The sequence below is a fragment of the Dromiciops gliroides genome, chromosome 5 (assembly GCF_019393635.1).
Source record: "Dromiciops gliroides isolate mDroGli1 chromosome 5, mDroGli1.pri, whole genome shotgun sequence".
Lineage (NCBI taxonomy): Eukaryota > Metazoa > Chordata > Mammalia > Microbiotheria > Microbiotheriidae > Dromiciops > Dromiciops gliroides.
The window spans coordinates 114,464,298-114,477,912 of NC_057865.1; the positions used below are offsets into that span (position 1 = coordinate 114,464,298).

Here is a 13,615-nt window from a genome sequence, read left to right on the forward strand (position 1 = left end):
GGATGAGAATAAATGTGGTACAAACTCCATGCAAGTAGGCAAATGTAAGAGCATAGAGAGCTTACTTTTGCCCAACTTCAGAGAGAGTTGATAGTGATTTCCCTTGGTCTGGCCATCTCTGCCATTTACTGCCACAGCATCACCTGGCATCCCAAGTACTCAGCAAACTAAATACTCATCTAGCAACCCAAATACCATCCCACATCAGTAAAGTCCGAACTTCCTTCCCTCACAGACCCTGGAAACAATGTCTCTTTTCTATGACTTCTACTAAAAATAAATTGAGGTAACAGGTCACTCAGTGGATAGAGCACCGGGCCTGGAGTCAGTAGGACTTGAGTTCAAATCTAGACTCAGACACTTACTAGCTGGGTGACCCTGGGCAAGTCACTTTATCCCCCAGTTCAGAGGGGCAAACCTCTGAGACTACAGGTTGCTGGGCTACCCTGCATTGAGAAAAGAAGTTTCTTCACCCAGGAATTCTCTATCACAATATTAACACAGGTGCAGTCTCTGTCTTTTAGCCTCTAATGGAGGAATTAGCCTCTCTATTTAACAAAGAGAGAAAGTAGGACCCAGGAAGATCCCCAGTGGCACCCATAAGCTCAGGTACTCCTGCTTACCAACCCCAGAGAGTCCACAGACATTCAGGATGGTATTACAGTAGAAAAACCTCTGGACCTAAAGTAAGAGGACCTAGGCTCACATATTGCCTCTAATCCTGACTGCCTGTGTTATCTTGGCCAAGTCACTTAGTCTATCTGTGCCTCATTTTCCTCATCTTTAAAATTATTAGACTGGTGGCTCTACAATCTTAGTATCATTGATTTAGAACTGGAAGCAAACTTAGAATTTAATTAGTACACACACACACACACACACACACACACACACACATTTTACAGATGAAAAAATAAGCCCAGGGAGGATGTGACTTGCCCAAGATTATACAGCTAGTAAGGGTCAGTGGTGGTATTTGAACTCAGATCCTTTGACTCCAGACCTAATGTACTTTCCATTATGCCACATTACCTTCCCAAAAGCTAATGTTGGGATTTTAAGTAATACAAATAGGAGTGAGTGGGTCAGGAGGTGGGGGAGGGGGGTCAGGGAAGGGAGCTTGTCCTCAAAGCCAGTATAAACAAGTGTTGTGCAGAAATGGCTAAAGGAAGGCCCAGCTCTCAGCAGAACCATCCAAACAGACCCCACTATGTTGGGCAAGAAGGAACAGTGCCATCTAGTCTTGTTGTCTACCAGAGGCTGCTGGGGAAAGTCTGGGAAGGATCACCACCTTGCTCCATTCCCCCCATCCTTGGGCCATGGGTGCATCCAGTTTAATCCCACAGAAGCAGTCTTTCTGGGAACCAATTCATTGGCATGCAGGGATCTCCCAGGAGGAAATTGGAGTAGAGGGGCTGGGTCTGACCTTTCCCTTCCTCACTGCATAGCCAGCTGACTGAGAACACTTGTTTGAAGTTCATTAACAGGGCTTAATTGCATTCTTCACAATCAATAAGCTGTCTCTGTACAGGAGCCCAGCACAAAGGCCACCACAGCAAGAGCTGAAAAGGAGGCAATTGTGCACACAGCAGAGAGAGCTTCACAGTGGGGTCCCTTTATCAGGCTCGAGTGGTGCAGGCGAGGGGGTGGGAGATATGGGGGACACTGCGGGAAGGGGAAAAAGGATCAAGGTTGGACCAGCTCTACCCGGCAGGGAGCAGCAGAGGCTCCTGAGAGGCAGGATCCCCAGGAACTGGCATACTGACTGGGGCTGGAAATAGGGTCCGATGAGACAGACACTCAATCCCCTTCCCAGCCCCACTTGCAATTGTCCATCCAAGTGCAGGCCCTGCAGGTTGTACTATCCATAGATATGTAGCTCAATGTGGGAAAGTATGGAGAAAATCATAGGATCACCGAATTTAGAGCCCCAAGGAACATTGGAGGTCATCCTATCCAGCCTCCACATTTAACAGATGAAGAAATTAATAAATTAAGTGACTCAGCGAAGGTCTTAGAGGTCACACATGACAGAGACCCGGCGATGTCCTCACCCCAAATTCAGAGGCCCTTGGCCCTTAACAAGGCCAAGGTCGCAGGTTTAATTGGCATATGAGGACCAGATAGCCTAAGTCTCTTCCATGACCCCAGATCAAACCCTTAATCCTAGTTAGAGGGTCTCTTGGTAACAATGGAAGGAAGACATGTGAGAGATTATTGTTACTTTCATGCAGACCCATTCCCACCACAATCAAAACCCATTCCTATACAAAGGACAGGACAGCTCTCCTCTGCCCCCACTCCTCATTTTTTAAAAAAAGTATTTTTAGATAAAATAGGGATTTTAATCATACTGATAGATAAGTCCTTATACATTAGATGAAAGAGGCTATCCAATGTTTCATGTTTCATTTTTATAAGAAAAGGCAAGTCATCATAGTGCCTCAGTCTACCCCCTCAATACAATGGAAAGAAGGAAATTTGTTGTCCCTCAGGCTTGATGTGAAGATAAATTAGTAGATCTTTAAAGAAGTGTAGTGTAGGGGGAAGCTGGGTGGCACAGTAGATAAAGCACTGGCCCTGGATTCAAGAAGACCTGAGTTCAAATCCGACCTCAGACACTTGACACTTACTAGCTGTGTGACCCTGAGCAAGTTACTTAACCCTCATTACCCCACCAAAAAAAAATCAAAAACAAAAAAGAAATGTAGTATAAGGCCTACTACATAAGAACGAGGGATGAACATCAATCAATTAATCATATCATCTAAGAATTATAATACTTTAAGAATAAGGATTTATTCTTTGTATTTCTATCATCAAGTACAGGGCCTGGCCCATAATAATAAATAAATAAACAAATAAGCAAAAAATAAACAAATGAATGAATAAATAGATTGATTAATAAATTAATGAATAAATGCCTAAATAAGGATAGATTATTGGTGATTGATTGATTGATTTAAACAGATTGGCTTTCAAACAAGCCATATAGAGAACTATTTGCTCCCCAGGACCTTGTATATTCTTCCAAGAGAATAGTAATTGACTTAGGGAGCAGTCACAAGCAGAGAGGACCCAGATTTGAATCCCAACTTTGCAACATCATCAAAAGTGATCTCTAACATCCCTTTCCTAGTTCTAAATCCAACCACCCCTTCTAATTAAGGATCAATATAGCCTGGAGATCCTTTATTATAAGAGCTGGAAAAATAAAACAACTAAGGAGAAGCAGCACTTAAGAAATCTTAATTGATTGATAGAAACTGCATTAGGTGCAAGGTCAGATGACAAAGATTCCAATTTTGCTTCTGGTGTGTATACCTGTTTGATAATGGGAAAATCATTTATCATTTGGGGGCCTCAGTTTCCTCATCTAAAAACTAAGAGAGATGAACTGAATAGACTGAGTTCCCTGCCAACTTTAAATCTATGATCCTAGGTCATGAAATAAGGGAAGAATTGTGTTGTTTAGTTCTATCCCATTCTTCATGAACCATTTGGGTTTTTCCTGGCAAAATATGCTGGAGTGGTTTGCCATTTCCTTCTCCGGCTCATTTTACAAATGAGGAAACTGAGGCAAAGGGTGAGGCCAAGAGGGTTAAGTGATTTGCCCAGGGTCATAGTCAAGATGTGTCTGAGGTCATATTTGAATTCAGATCTTCCTGACTCCAGGCCCAGCTCTCTGCTCACTGTGCCACATAGCTACCCATATAGAGAAAATGAAAATGAGAGCTAAACTCTGAAATTTAAGCTAGAAGCCTGATTAAAGGAATCATGAAGAACTCATATCCATATGTATGTGTTAACTGTGTGTGTGTGTGTGTGTTGAGGGGCTGGGAATTGGGGGGTTTGTCTTTCTTTCCCAGCACTTGCCCATAGCTTGTACCACTTGCCATGGGGACAGCACCTTTAGCACCCCTCTCTCCATCATTCCCTGCATTCCTGTTCCCTGTTCTAGTTTCACTGATGACTCTGCAATCTCAGAGTCCAATGCCGTGAGGCAGCCCCAGCTCTCGCCTTCAGTGAGAGTTCTCCAGCACTAAATTGAACTGTCATCTCACCAAAGGCACTTGAGAGTGATAGCTGGAGGGCCATTCAAGTGCCACCCCGTCAGCCTGTCACCCAGCCCCAGGGTACTGATAGGAAGAGGAGAAGGGGAGAGAACAGGCTTGTACCGAGTGTCTCCAAGGTCAGCGCCATGGGGAGAGACAGATGCAGCAGCTGATTCAGGAACAGGAAAGCATGCCCAGACCTCCAGTGACCAGCACAAATTCACAGATCTCCCAGGGCCTTACAGACATGTTCTCAAGCATCCTCATGGCTTCTAGGTCAATAGTCTGATATTTTGAGGGTACCAAGGGTTCAACTGAGACACTGGCAAGGGGTTAGGTGGTGATCCTAGGGATCCTACATCCCAGATCACCTCTATCTCATGAACCCAGGGACCTGTTTAGAACAGAAAGGCCCAGAAAGGAAATTGAGCTCCTTTCTTAAATTTAAGATGGCAGGAGTCTTTCCAGGTCTCTTATGGGAAAGGATTCCTCTTCTATGTGGGAGGTTCAGAGTAACCTGAGGATTCTTAGTTGAACCAGAATCTCACACTCGATATAAACTCAGCCTCAATTTGAGCCTCACCTTCAAGAGGTTAGGGGAGTCTAGAAATATATTGATGTCATCAGAATTGGGAGGGCGGAATGTTTCCAGGCCCATACTCAAAGCCTCCCCAGTTTGCTAATATTTGTTAGAGCTAGAACTCTGATGGCGTAGCTTTGGGGAGCTTGGGATAATTATTATCATGTATTAATAATAGGATAATCAATAATTAATAATAGTATACTCCTGATAATGAAGCAATGAAGAGAACCAACTGCAGAATATAAACCCAGCCCTTCTCCTCACCCCTGAAGCCACCAAGACATAGAGATTGGCTGCTCTATATTTATAAGCTATAAATCACGCCTCTATGGTTACCTCCAGCTGTGATCCCTGGGTGGGAGGCAGGGACTTCTGACTTCTCTTCATAATTCCCCAAATATCTCCTTCCATTTTTCCACCAGGCACATCATTGACTGATCTCCTCGAGTTGGGCAGACAAACTAGAGGTCTGGGGGGTTGGAGGGTAGGGGGGCCAGAGGTGAATGAGGAAGAGTGGGGGCTGGATGTCTTTGGGGCACTGGGGCCTTACAGCACCTCATTAGGAAACCATGCAGCTTTTCTCTGGTGGGGGGGAGTTGGGGTTTGGTGCACAAAATGTCAAATTGCAGAAATTAAAAATGTAAATGCTGGCATCTAATTAACCAGTTGACAGCAGTGCACAGCTGCAAGTGACAGTGACTGATTGCCTTCTGCCAGCCTCCTCTCCCCCAACCTCACCCTTTCCCCTCCTATCCCTTGGGAAGGAAGAGGACCGAAGGAAAAAAGCAGTTACATTAAAGAGAGATTATGGTTTCCTGCCTGGAACCAACCCACTGGAGGAGACTCTGGTGCTGTGGTGGACAGAGTTCTACACCTACTGACCCAGAATGCAAGACTTGGATTCAAATCCTAGCTCCACCACTTATTATCTATGTGACCTTGGGCAAGTCATCTTAATCTCTCTGGGCCTCAATTTCCTCATTTGTAAACTAGATAATCTCTAAAATCCCTTCCAACTCTTATGTCTAGTCTTTGAAGTATGCGTAGCGCATGAATGCAGGATTGTCAGTTATATCTACAGAAAGGATAGCCTGTGGAGCTACCATGTTTGTGAGGTTCAGTGTCTCCATACACGGTGGGACCCTGTAGTCATGTTGGTTGCAGTGCTAATGGGAAAGAAAAATGGAGAAATGAAGAGAGGAGGGAAGCATTCTTGATGCCCCTCCCTGGCTCCCTCCTCCCCCCAGCTCCATTTTATTCCCTATTTGATCTACAATATTATCTATCTATTTATCTATCTATCCATCTGTGTATATATACATATGTGTACATATATACATATATATGTATATATATATGTGTATATATGTGTATATATATATATGGAGAGAGAGAAATCTTCGTATTGTATGTTTGTGTGTGTGTATAAATTTGATCTTCACCACAAGCCCAGGAGGTAGGTGCTATTATTTTCCCCATTTTACAAATGAGGAAACAGGCAAATAGAGGTTAAGTGACTTGCACAAGGTCACGCAGCCAAGAAGTGAGGGGTTTGGAGTATATCACCTTTAAGGTCACTTTTAGCTCCATGTTTATGATCCTATGAAGGGAATAATCCATTAGCCTGCACAAGAGAAGGAACTAGAATTCTGTTTCCAGGCTCAAAGGTAATAAGTCAGTCAATAAGCATTTATCAAGCTCTTTATTAAGCTTTTTTAAGGCAACTAGTGGCACAGTGGATAGAGTGCCAGGCGTGAAGTCAGGAAGACTCATCTTCATGAGTTCAAATCTAGCCTCAGATACTTATACCCTGTGTGTGACCCTGGGAAAGTCACTTAACCCTCTTTGCCTCAGTTTTCTCATCTATAAAATGAGCTGGAGAAGGAAATGGTAAACCACTCTAGTATCTTTGCCAAGAAAACCTCAAATGTGATTATCAAGAATGCAACATTATTGGGAAAAAACAACACACCTAAAGTCATGTGTTAGGCACTGTGCTAAGTGCTGGAAATACAAATATGTGCAAAAAAAAATAATCCCTGCTTTCAAGGAGTTTACATTCTAATGGGGGAAGACAACAAATAGAGAGGAACCAAAAAGGAGAGGAAGGGATGGTGGAGAAAGTCAGAAGTGCATCTTTGGCCTGGGCCTCCACCTTAAATTGAAGGTTATGGAATGACCCAGCCAGTACGAGAGAGAGGTCAAAGTGGACTGAGGGTATGTCCAATGTGAGAAGTAGTTCAGAAGTAGGCTGAGCTTCTAGGGTGAAGAGGTTTCTACCGTGTCCGTGGCCCTAGATAAGTGGTGATGGTCCCCCCACTGTCTCTTTCCATCTTTGACTTCTCTCCTTCTCCCATCCCCACCCTGACAGATATTACTCAGACATCGGGAAGATGCCCGCCATCAGTGACCAGGACATGAATGCCTATTTAGCTGAGCAATCCCGCATGCACATGAACGAATTCAACACGATGAGTGCCCTGTCTGAGATCTTCTCCTATGTGGGCAAATACAGCGAGGAGGTAAGCCTGGGCCTTCAAGAGGGAGCCGATCTCCACCCAAGGACTCTCCCACACAGAACATTCCCCCAGCTGGGTCTTGCCACTGCTTAGAAGCTTCTACCACCCAAGAAATCTGGGCGTTTTCTGTTCCAAATGTGCTCCTGGGATTTGGGGCTTTCTCTTGGACTACTCCCCTGGCCCACCAAAGTATCCTCCCTATGCCTTCCAAAGCATAGCACATGTGCAGCCAGACCTTGCTACCATATGTGGAAACTTCAGGATACAAACTAGACACAGAACAGTAATCCTGAACTCAGCCTCATTACTCATTTATGGCTCAACCTCAGTTAACAAATAAATCAGGTTTTTACGATCATCTCCATTCCTCCTTCCTGGTTCTCCTTGGCTTCCAATACCAGGCCCAGTAAACCATTTTCTCATAGTTTTTCTGAATCCTAAAGGAAGTCAGGCCATTTCTTTCTGACCTCCAAAGTACCCCCTCCCCTTCTCCTGGACCTCACTCCAGTGCCAGAGTAATCCTATTATCTTTAAATTTCTGAGGACCCCGACAAGGCAGTTCACTTGAATTCTGCCTACAAGATTCCACTGAAATAGTCTCCTCCTTTTCCCCAGCCCTCAGCCCAGGATAAAGGTCCAAAGAAGTATCCTGTGCCCCATCTTTCTAAACTCAGTTTTTCTAGAGCCCCTAGTTTCTTCATAATTCTGGCTCCAAGGTCACCAGCCCATCTCAATGTCATGGACTTCACATCCATCTGTCTAGGTCAGATTGTCTTATCATGCCAAGAGCTGCATATGCCTTGACAGACCTAAAGCCCTATCTTGTTTCAGTTAATACAGCTCCAACTAGGCTAGAGTCATTCTTAATCTACTTATAACCAGAGGGCAGAGAATTAGGTAGAGAATTTTGGGGGGGTTGTTGAATTTTGCATCTTACCTCCAACTATCCCCCCCTTAAGATCAGCAAAGGACTCAGCCAGGTGAGTGGTCACATGAAGAAGATACCTGAGACTTTCTATGCTACCCAGTCATAACCTTGTTCTTCTTCATAAAGCCATCCCAGTTAATGTTAATAACTTTAAAATAGTACTTTTATATTACATTAAAGCACTTATAATATAGCCCCTTAAAGTTTTCAAGGCAAAACTCTTCATACCTTATTTCATTTGCTCCTCACAACAACCACATGAAGCTAGCACTATTGTTATCCTCAGTTTACAACTAAGGAAATTGATGCTGAAAAATGATGACTTGTCCAGGACCACACAGCTAATGTGTCATCAGGATTTGAATTCAGGTCTTCCTGACTCCAATTTTTATGCTCTTCTCAGTAGGTCCCTAACCTGGGTCCCATTCTCTTCTCAGTGTCTGCAGTTTGGGGTGAATGGGGGGCATAAGAAGAAACATAGGAAATGAAAGTATACTTCTTTCTACTTAAAAAGGCGGGATTGGGGACAGCTAGGTGGCACAGTAGATAAAGCACCGGCCCTGTATTCAGAAGGACCTGAGTTCAAATGTGGCCTCAGACACTTGACACTTACTAGCTGTGTGACCCTGAGCAAGTCACAACCCTCATTGCCCTACCAAAAAAAGGGGTGGGGATGATTTTCAGTCTTTTCCCAGTGGAGAGCCCTAGATTAGCTGGAGCCAGCCGGAAGTTTTCCATTTAAGTTTTGTATCAAGTCATGGCCTTTCTTAGACATATCAAGCCAACAAGCATTTTTAAGCACTTCGGTGCTAGGCACTGTTCTAATGCAAAGCAAGAAACCGTAGACCAAATAATCTCACTCTCTTTCCCATCTCCGTCTCCTGATTTTTCTTCCTTCTTCCACTTAACTGTCTTATTTTCAATTCCCCTTCATTGGGCTCCCCAATGTAAAGGAAAGTACTGGAATTATAACCAGAAGACCTCAGAATGAGTCTCAGCCCTACCACCTACTAACAGTGTGAACTCGGGCAAGTCATTTGTTCTTTTGGGAATTGTTTTGTCACTTGTGAAATGGGCATAACGCTGGCACTATAGATGTGACTGTGAGGAAACCACTGAAAACAGGCAAACCTTCCATACATTTTTCTTCTCCCACTTCCCTTCCCAATTCTTAAGGATTCCCGCCCATAAGAACCCTTTCTATTCTCGAAGTTTCTAGACACTATGTCTTCTCCAGCTTCCCTCCTGGACTCCAGTAGCCACTCAACTCAAGACTCAAAAACCGTATTCATTTTCAAACGTGTATAACTGTGGGCAAGTCTCTTCCTCTCTGGGTCTTAGTTTCCTCACATGTGAAATGGGGAAGGGAGTTGGGCAAGCCTGAAGCTCCCTCCAGCCCTAACATTCTATAAGCCTTTGTTCTGAGGCACAGTGACAGAGGTCTCCAGGTAGAGATTCAATATTCGGTCATTCTTTCCCCCATTTCCTCACAGACCAACCTTAGGCTTGACAAGGATGCAGAGGATCCTGGCAGGACCAGCCCTGGACAGAATGATGACGTCAGCACATCTTGTCATCCAACACTTTCTGCCTGCCCTTTCCTACCTTCAGGAACAACCCCTCTACCCAATCTCTCCCTCAGCTTACTCACTCAAAGGTGCCTCAGGCTCCCTCCACTCTCCCCTTTCTTCAGTTCCCACCTGCTCTCAGGAAAAGAACTGATAAGCTGACCTATCTATGACAAAGAAAACTTAACACTCCTTCTTGCCCAGGGGTAATTACTTTTCAACACAGGGCAAAGCTCAAGACAAAGTTATGACTCTCTCATAATGGAGTCTCAAGCACCAACAAGTTTTTTTGTTTGGTTGGTTTTTTTGGAGGCCTTTTCGGCATCCCGCAGAAAACCATGTAGTCTGCCTAAAAGAAGCCCAGCTCTTATATTATCTCATTTGATCCTCTTGCATTAGGTCATGGCATCATAGATTTTGAAGTTGGAAGGGACATTGGAGGCCAACTGAGTCCAGACCCCTCATTTTACAGATGAGGAAACTGAGGCACAGAGAGGCCCAGGTTGGGGCAGCTTATAAGTGTCTGAGGTGTGACTTGAACTCAGGTTCTCCTGATTCCAAGTCCAGGCCCCTATCTACTTTGGCACGGGTTATCGTAGTATAGTGCAAGCATTCTTTTCCCATTATACAGATGAGGTGCCTGAGACTCAGGTTAACTTGACTTGCCTAAGGTCACATAGCTACAATGGGACAGGGGTCAGTTCAGGCTGGTGGAAACTGTTCTTTTCATCATAGTACAGCTTCTCTTGGCCAAGGTATGAAGCAGAAGGCTCCAGGAGGGGGCATCCCAGGGTATGGCTGCTGTCCCTGAATCTCCTTCAGAAATGGTCCTTGGGAAGTGGGCCAGTCTGTTGCCAAAGCTACTGAAGCCACACTGCACCCATTGATTTTAATGTAGCTTTTATCTACTGTTTACTGTCGCCTGTATATGCTCAGATCACACACTAGTCTCCATATGTCTTAGTGTGTACTCCCACATCTTGCTTTCACATATTCACACACACACACACACACACACACACACATATGCGCGCACGCACACGCGCACCCTGCATGGCATACAGATATCTACATATACCAGGATATATCCCCATACCTCCCTTCTGCAAACCCCCTACCCCACAAGCCCTGCACCAGTAACAGAGCTTGCTCACATGCTGCATGGGTGTGTACACACAAAAGCACACATGGATGGATATGTATGTTCTCACACCTTGGGTATATGTCTACGTGCACCCTAGGTATACGAGCATATGTCTACATGTGCTGCCTTTAAGAGTCCCTCCCAGCACACCAAGGTGCACACTGGCAGGTAACCCATCTCCTTTGTCCCTTTTCTACAGATCCTCGGACCCCTGGACCACGATGACCAGTGTGGGAAGCAGAAACTAGCCTACAAACTAGAACAAGTCATAACCCTCATGAGCATAGACAGCTGAGAACTGTCCTTCTGAGACTCCCTTGGAGGGGGGACACACCAAGCCGTGCCTCAGACTAAATCATCATCTTTACCAAGTGCAAGTTCCGACTGGCTATAAGCAGCATCATTTGAGCAGCTAGCTCTCTCTCTCTCTCTCTCTCTCTCTCTCTCTCTCTCTCTCTCTCTCTCTCTCTCTCTCTCTCTCTCCCACCCCCGTTCTCTCTCTCCCTCCCTCCCCTCTTTCTTCTCCATTTCACTCTCTGTCTCTCCCTCATCTTTTCTCCTTTTTTTGCTCTGCCAACATCCTTGGTGGGACCAAGCCACCCAGTCCACAGCCATTCTGGCAGGACAGGAAGACCACATCATAGGGGCGAACAGGAGGACACAGGAGCTGAAATCTTGTTCCCAGCTGTGGCCCACCCTCAGCAATCAATGGATGATGATGTCTCCAGTTGGAGATGAATACTCAATACAGGGATCATCTCTGTATTGCTGTCACTACCTTTTGTTTCCCTGCAGTTCCTTCTTTGGATGGACCCATGGCCTAGGGAGTGAACAGAGGAACTCAGTATTATGTTGGCTGGGAATACAGGGACACAGCTTTCTCCTTCTGCCCGACCTCCACCTCTGGTTCTAGCCAATGGTCCCATCACTCAGTGGCCTTGAGAAGGAAAGCCACATCTCCCTGAGTAAAGCCAAGGTCCTTGTCTTTCAGGAAGAGACACCCAGACAACTCATCTCCCAGCTTCTGCTTCTTGTCACAGGAATTCTCCAGGCTCCCCTCTCTAATCCCTTTATCCCGCCCCCTCTCTTGGTTCACATCTCCCAAGAGAAAGTCAATTGGAAAGAAAATCATACAGCGGAAAGGGACCTGGGTTCAAATCCTATCTCTGCTGTGACCTTTATCTTTAAAATGAAGGAAGTGCACTTGATGGTCTCTAATGGTCCCTTCTAGGTTTAAGTCTATGGGTCTATGAAAGGCTGTGATCCGACTCCCAAGAGCCCCAAAATGCCATGTATTGGGGAAGAGAAGTTGTTGCGGGGAGTGGCAGGGAAATCTTCCTGTCTTAGAAAAAGATTTCTTATTTTTCACCTACCTTCCCTTTCAAATTAATCACAACCACCTCCCCAGGTCTAATTCATTGGCTTATCTCTGCCCAGGGCCTCACACCTGACAAACAGAAAGCAATTGCTGATCCAGTAACTGTCTTTCTGTTCCTTATTATGATCACTCATCAGGGGTCACTTTGAAACAAGGATTGTGTCTGGGGGATGGCTACTCTAAGCTATCTGCATAGCTCCCATCTACAGCCTTCTTCACTCCCTGTTTCCCCCAGCAGCTCCTGGGGCCAATGTTCGGCTAACACAATCTCCGCCCACCCCCCCCCCCCTTTGTTCCATCAGCATCCAAGCTGCGCTCCCTGCAACATCCTCCCTCATTACCCTCATGGACATCACCTGTGATTGGTGAGCCTGAACAACCTTAAGATCACCAAAGCAAAATCCTGGCTGGCCTCAAACCTTCAGCTTACCTTAACAAGGATAAGTAGTGGACCTTGGCTTAAGGATGAAGCTGAAGGAGGAGTCACTCTAACTTAGCAATCTGTTCATTCATCTCCAATCTTGGTTTAACCCAAGGTTCAGTCCTGGGCAGGTAACACACACAAGCATACACACAGAGACTGCACACTGCACGATAGAGCAGGAGAAACTTTGGAAATCATCCAGTCCAAGTCTTTGCCCAACATGGTAATCCCTACAGGCATCGCCAGCCCTGAATGGTACCCCACTGGAGAAGATAAGGGAGCAAAGGAGAACCACCTTCCAGGGGATGTGCCAGTGGGGGATGGGGGATACCACTTCCATAGTATACTCCTTAGCATCAAATACATTTCCCTGACACTCATCTTTAATAAGGTCTAGTAGGGAGAGAAGATGACAGCTATAGCATTTCCCATCAGGGCTTATGAAGCAGGCCTTTTTGGGGGGTGGGAGAGGGGAAGGGGAGGGTGTCCGGGGAAGTAGGTATATGTGAAGTTCAGCACATGTGTACATGTGTGGCCAGGGTAGGGCTCAGAGTTAGGAGAGGTTTCTCTTTTGTGTATATTTAAGAGACCTTTGTAAGGGTTCACCTGGTAATTGACTCATCCTGTACCTTAAGGACATTACAATATTGGCTAAATGGGTTGAATACTGATGGTTGGAAGGGAGAGGGGAGGAGACAGGTACTTCAGGAGATATCACTTACCTAAAAGAAGTCAGTCTAGTTGTCTGCCAAGTTTCAGCTTCAGATGGTTTGGGGGGGTGGCAATGGGGAGGGTGGGGAAGGGAGATAATGGTGACCTCCTGGGGATAGTCGAGAATTTGACAGGAGAAGAAAGGACATGTTTAGTATGTGACAAACAAGTAGGAGAATGTGAAAATATTCATTTGAAGAGAGAGAGAAAAGAAAAACCAAATGCTTCAGTGAATGAAATACTAGACTTAGAAATGACTTTCTAGCTGGTTACTTCTCTTTTCCTCTCAACAACCTACAAAACTG

At 45.2% G+C, this 13,615-nt stretch overlaps 1 protein-coding gene across 2 annotated transcripts in view; it reads left to right on the forward strand.

The window, feature by feature from the left end:
* The window catches only part of PLXNA4 (plexin A4), a 699,236-nt gene extending 685,841 nt beyond the window's left edge, over positions 1-13,395 (forward strand). For both annotated transcript variants that reach the window (XM_043965884.1, XM_043965883.1), the window contains exons 31-32: positions 7,010-7,160; positions 10,997-13,395. In XM_043965884.1, the coding sequence (XP_043821819.1) occupies positions 7,010-7,160; positions 10,997-11,092 (247 nt within the window). In that variant the 3' untranslated portion in view covers positions 11,093-13,395. The remainder of the gene's footprint in view (positions 1-7,009; positions 7,161-10,996) is intronic.
* Positions 13,396-13,615: the final 220 nt, after the last annotated feature.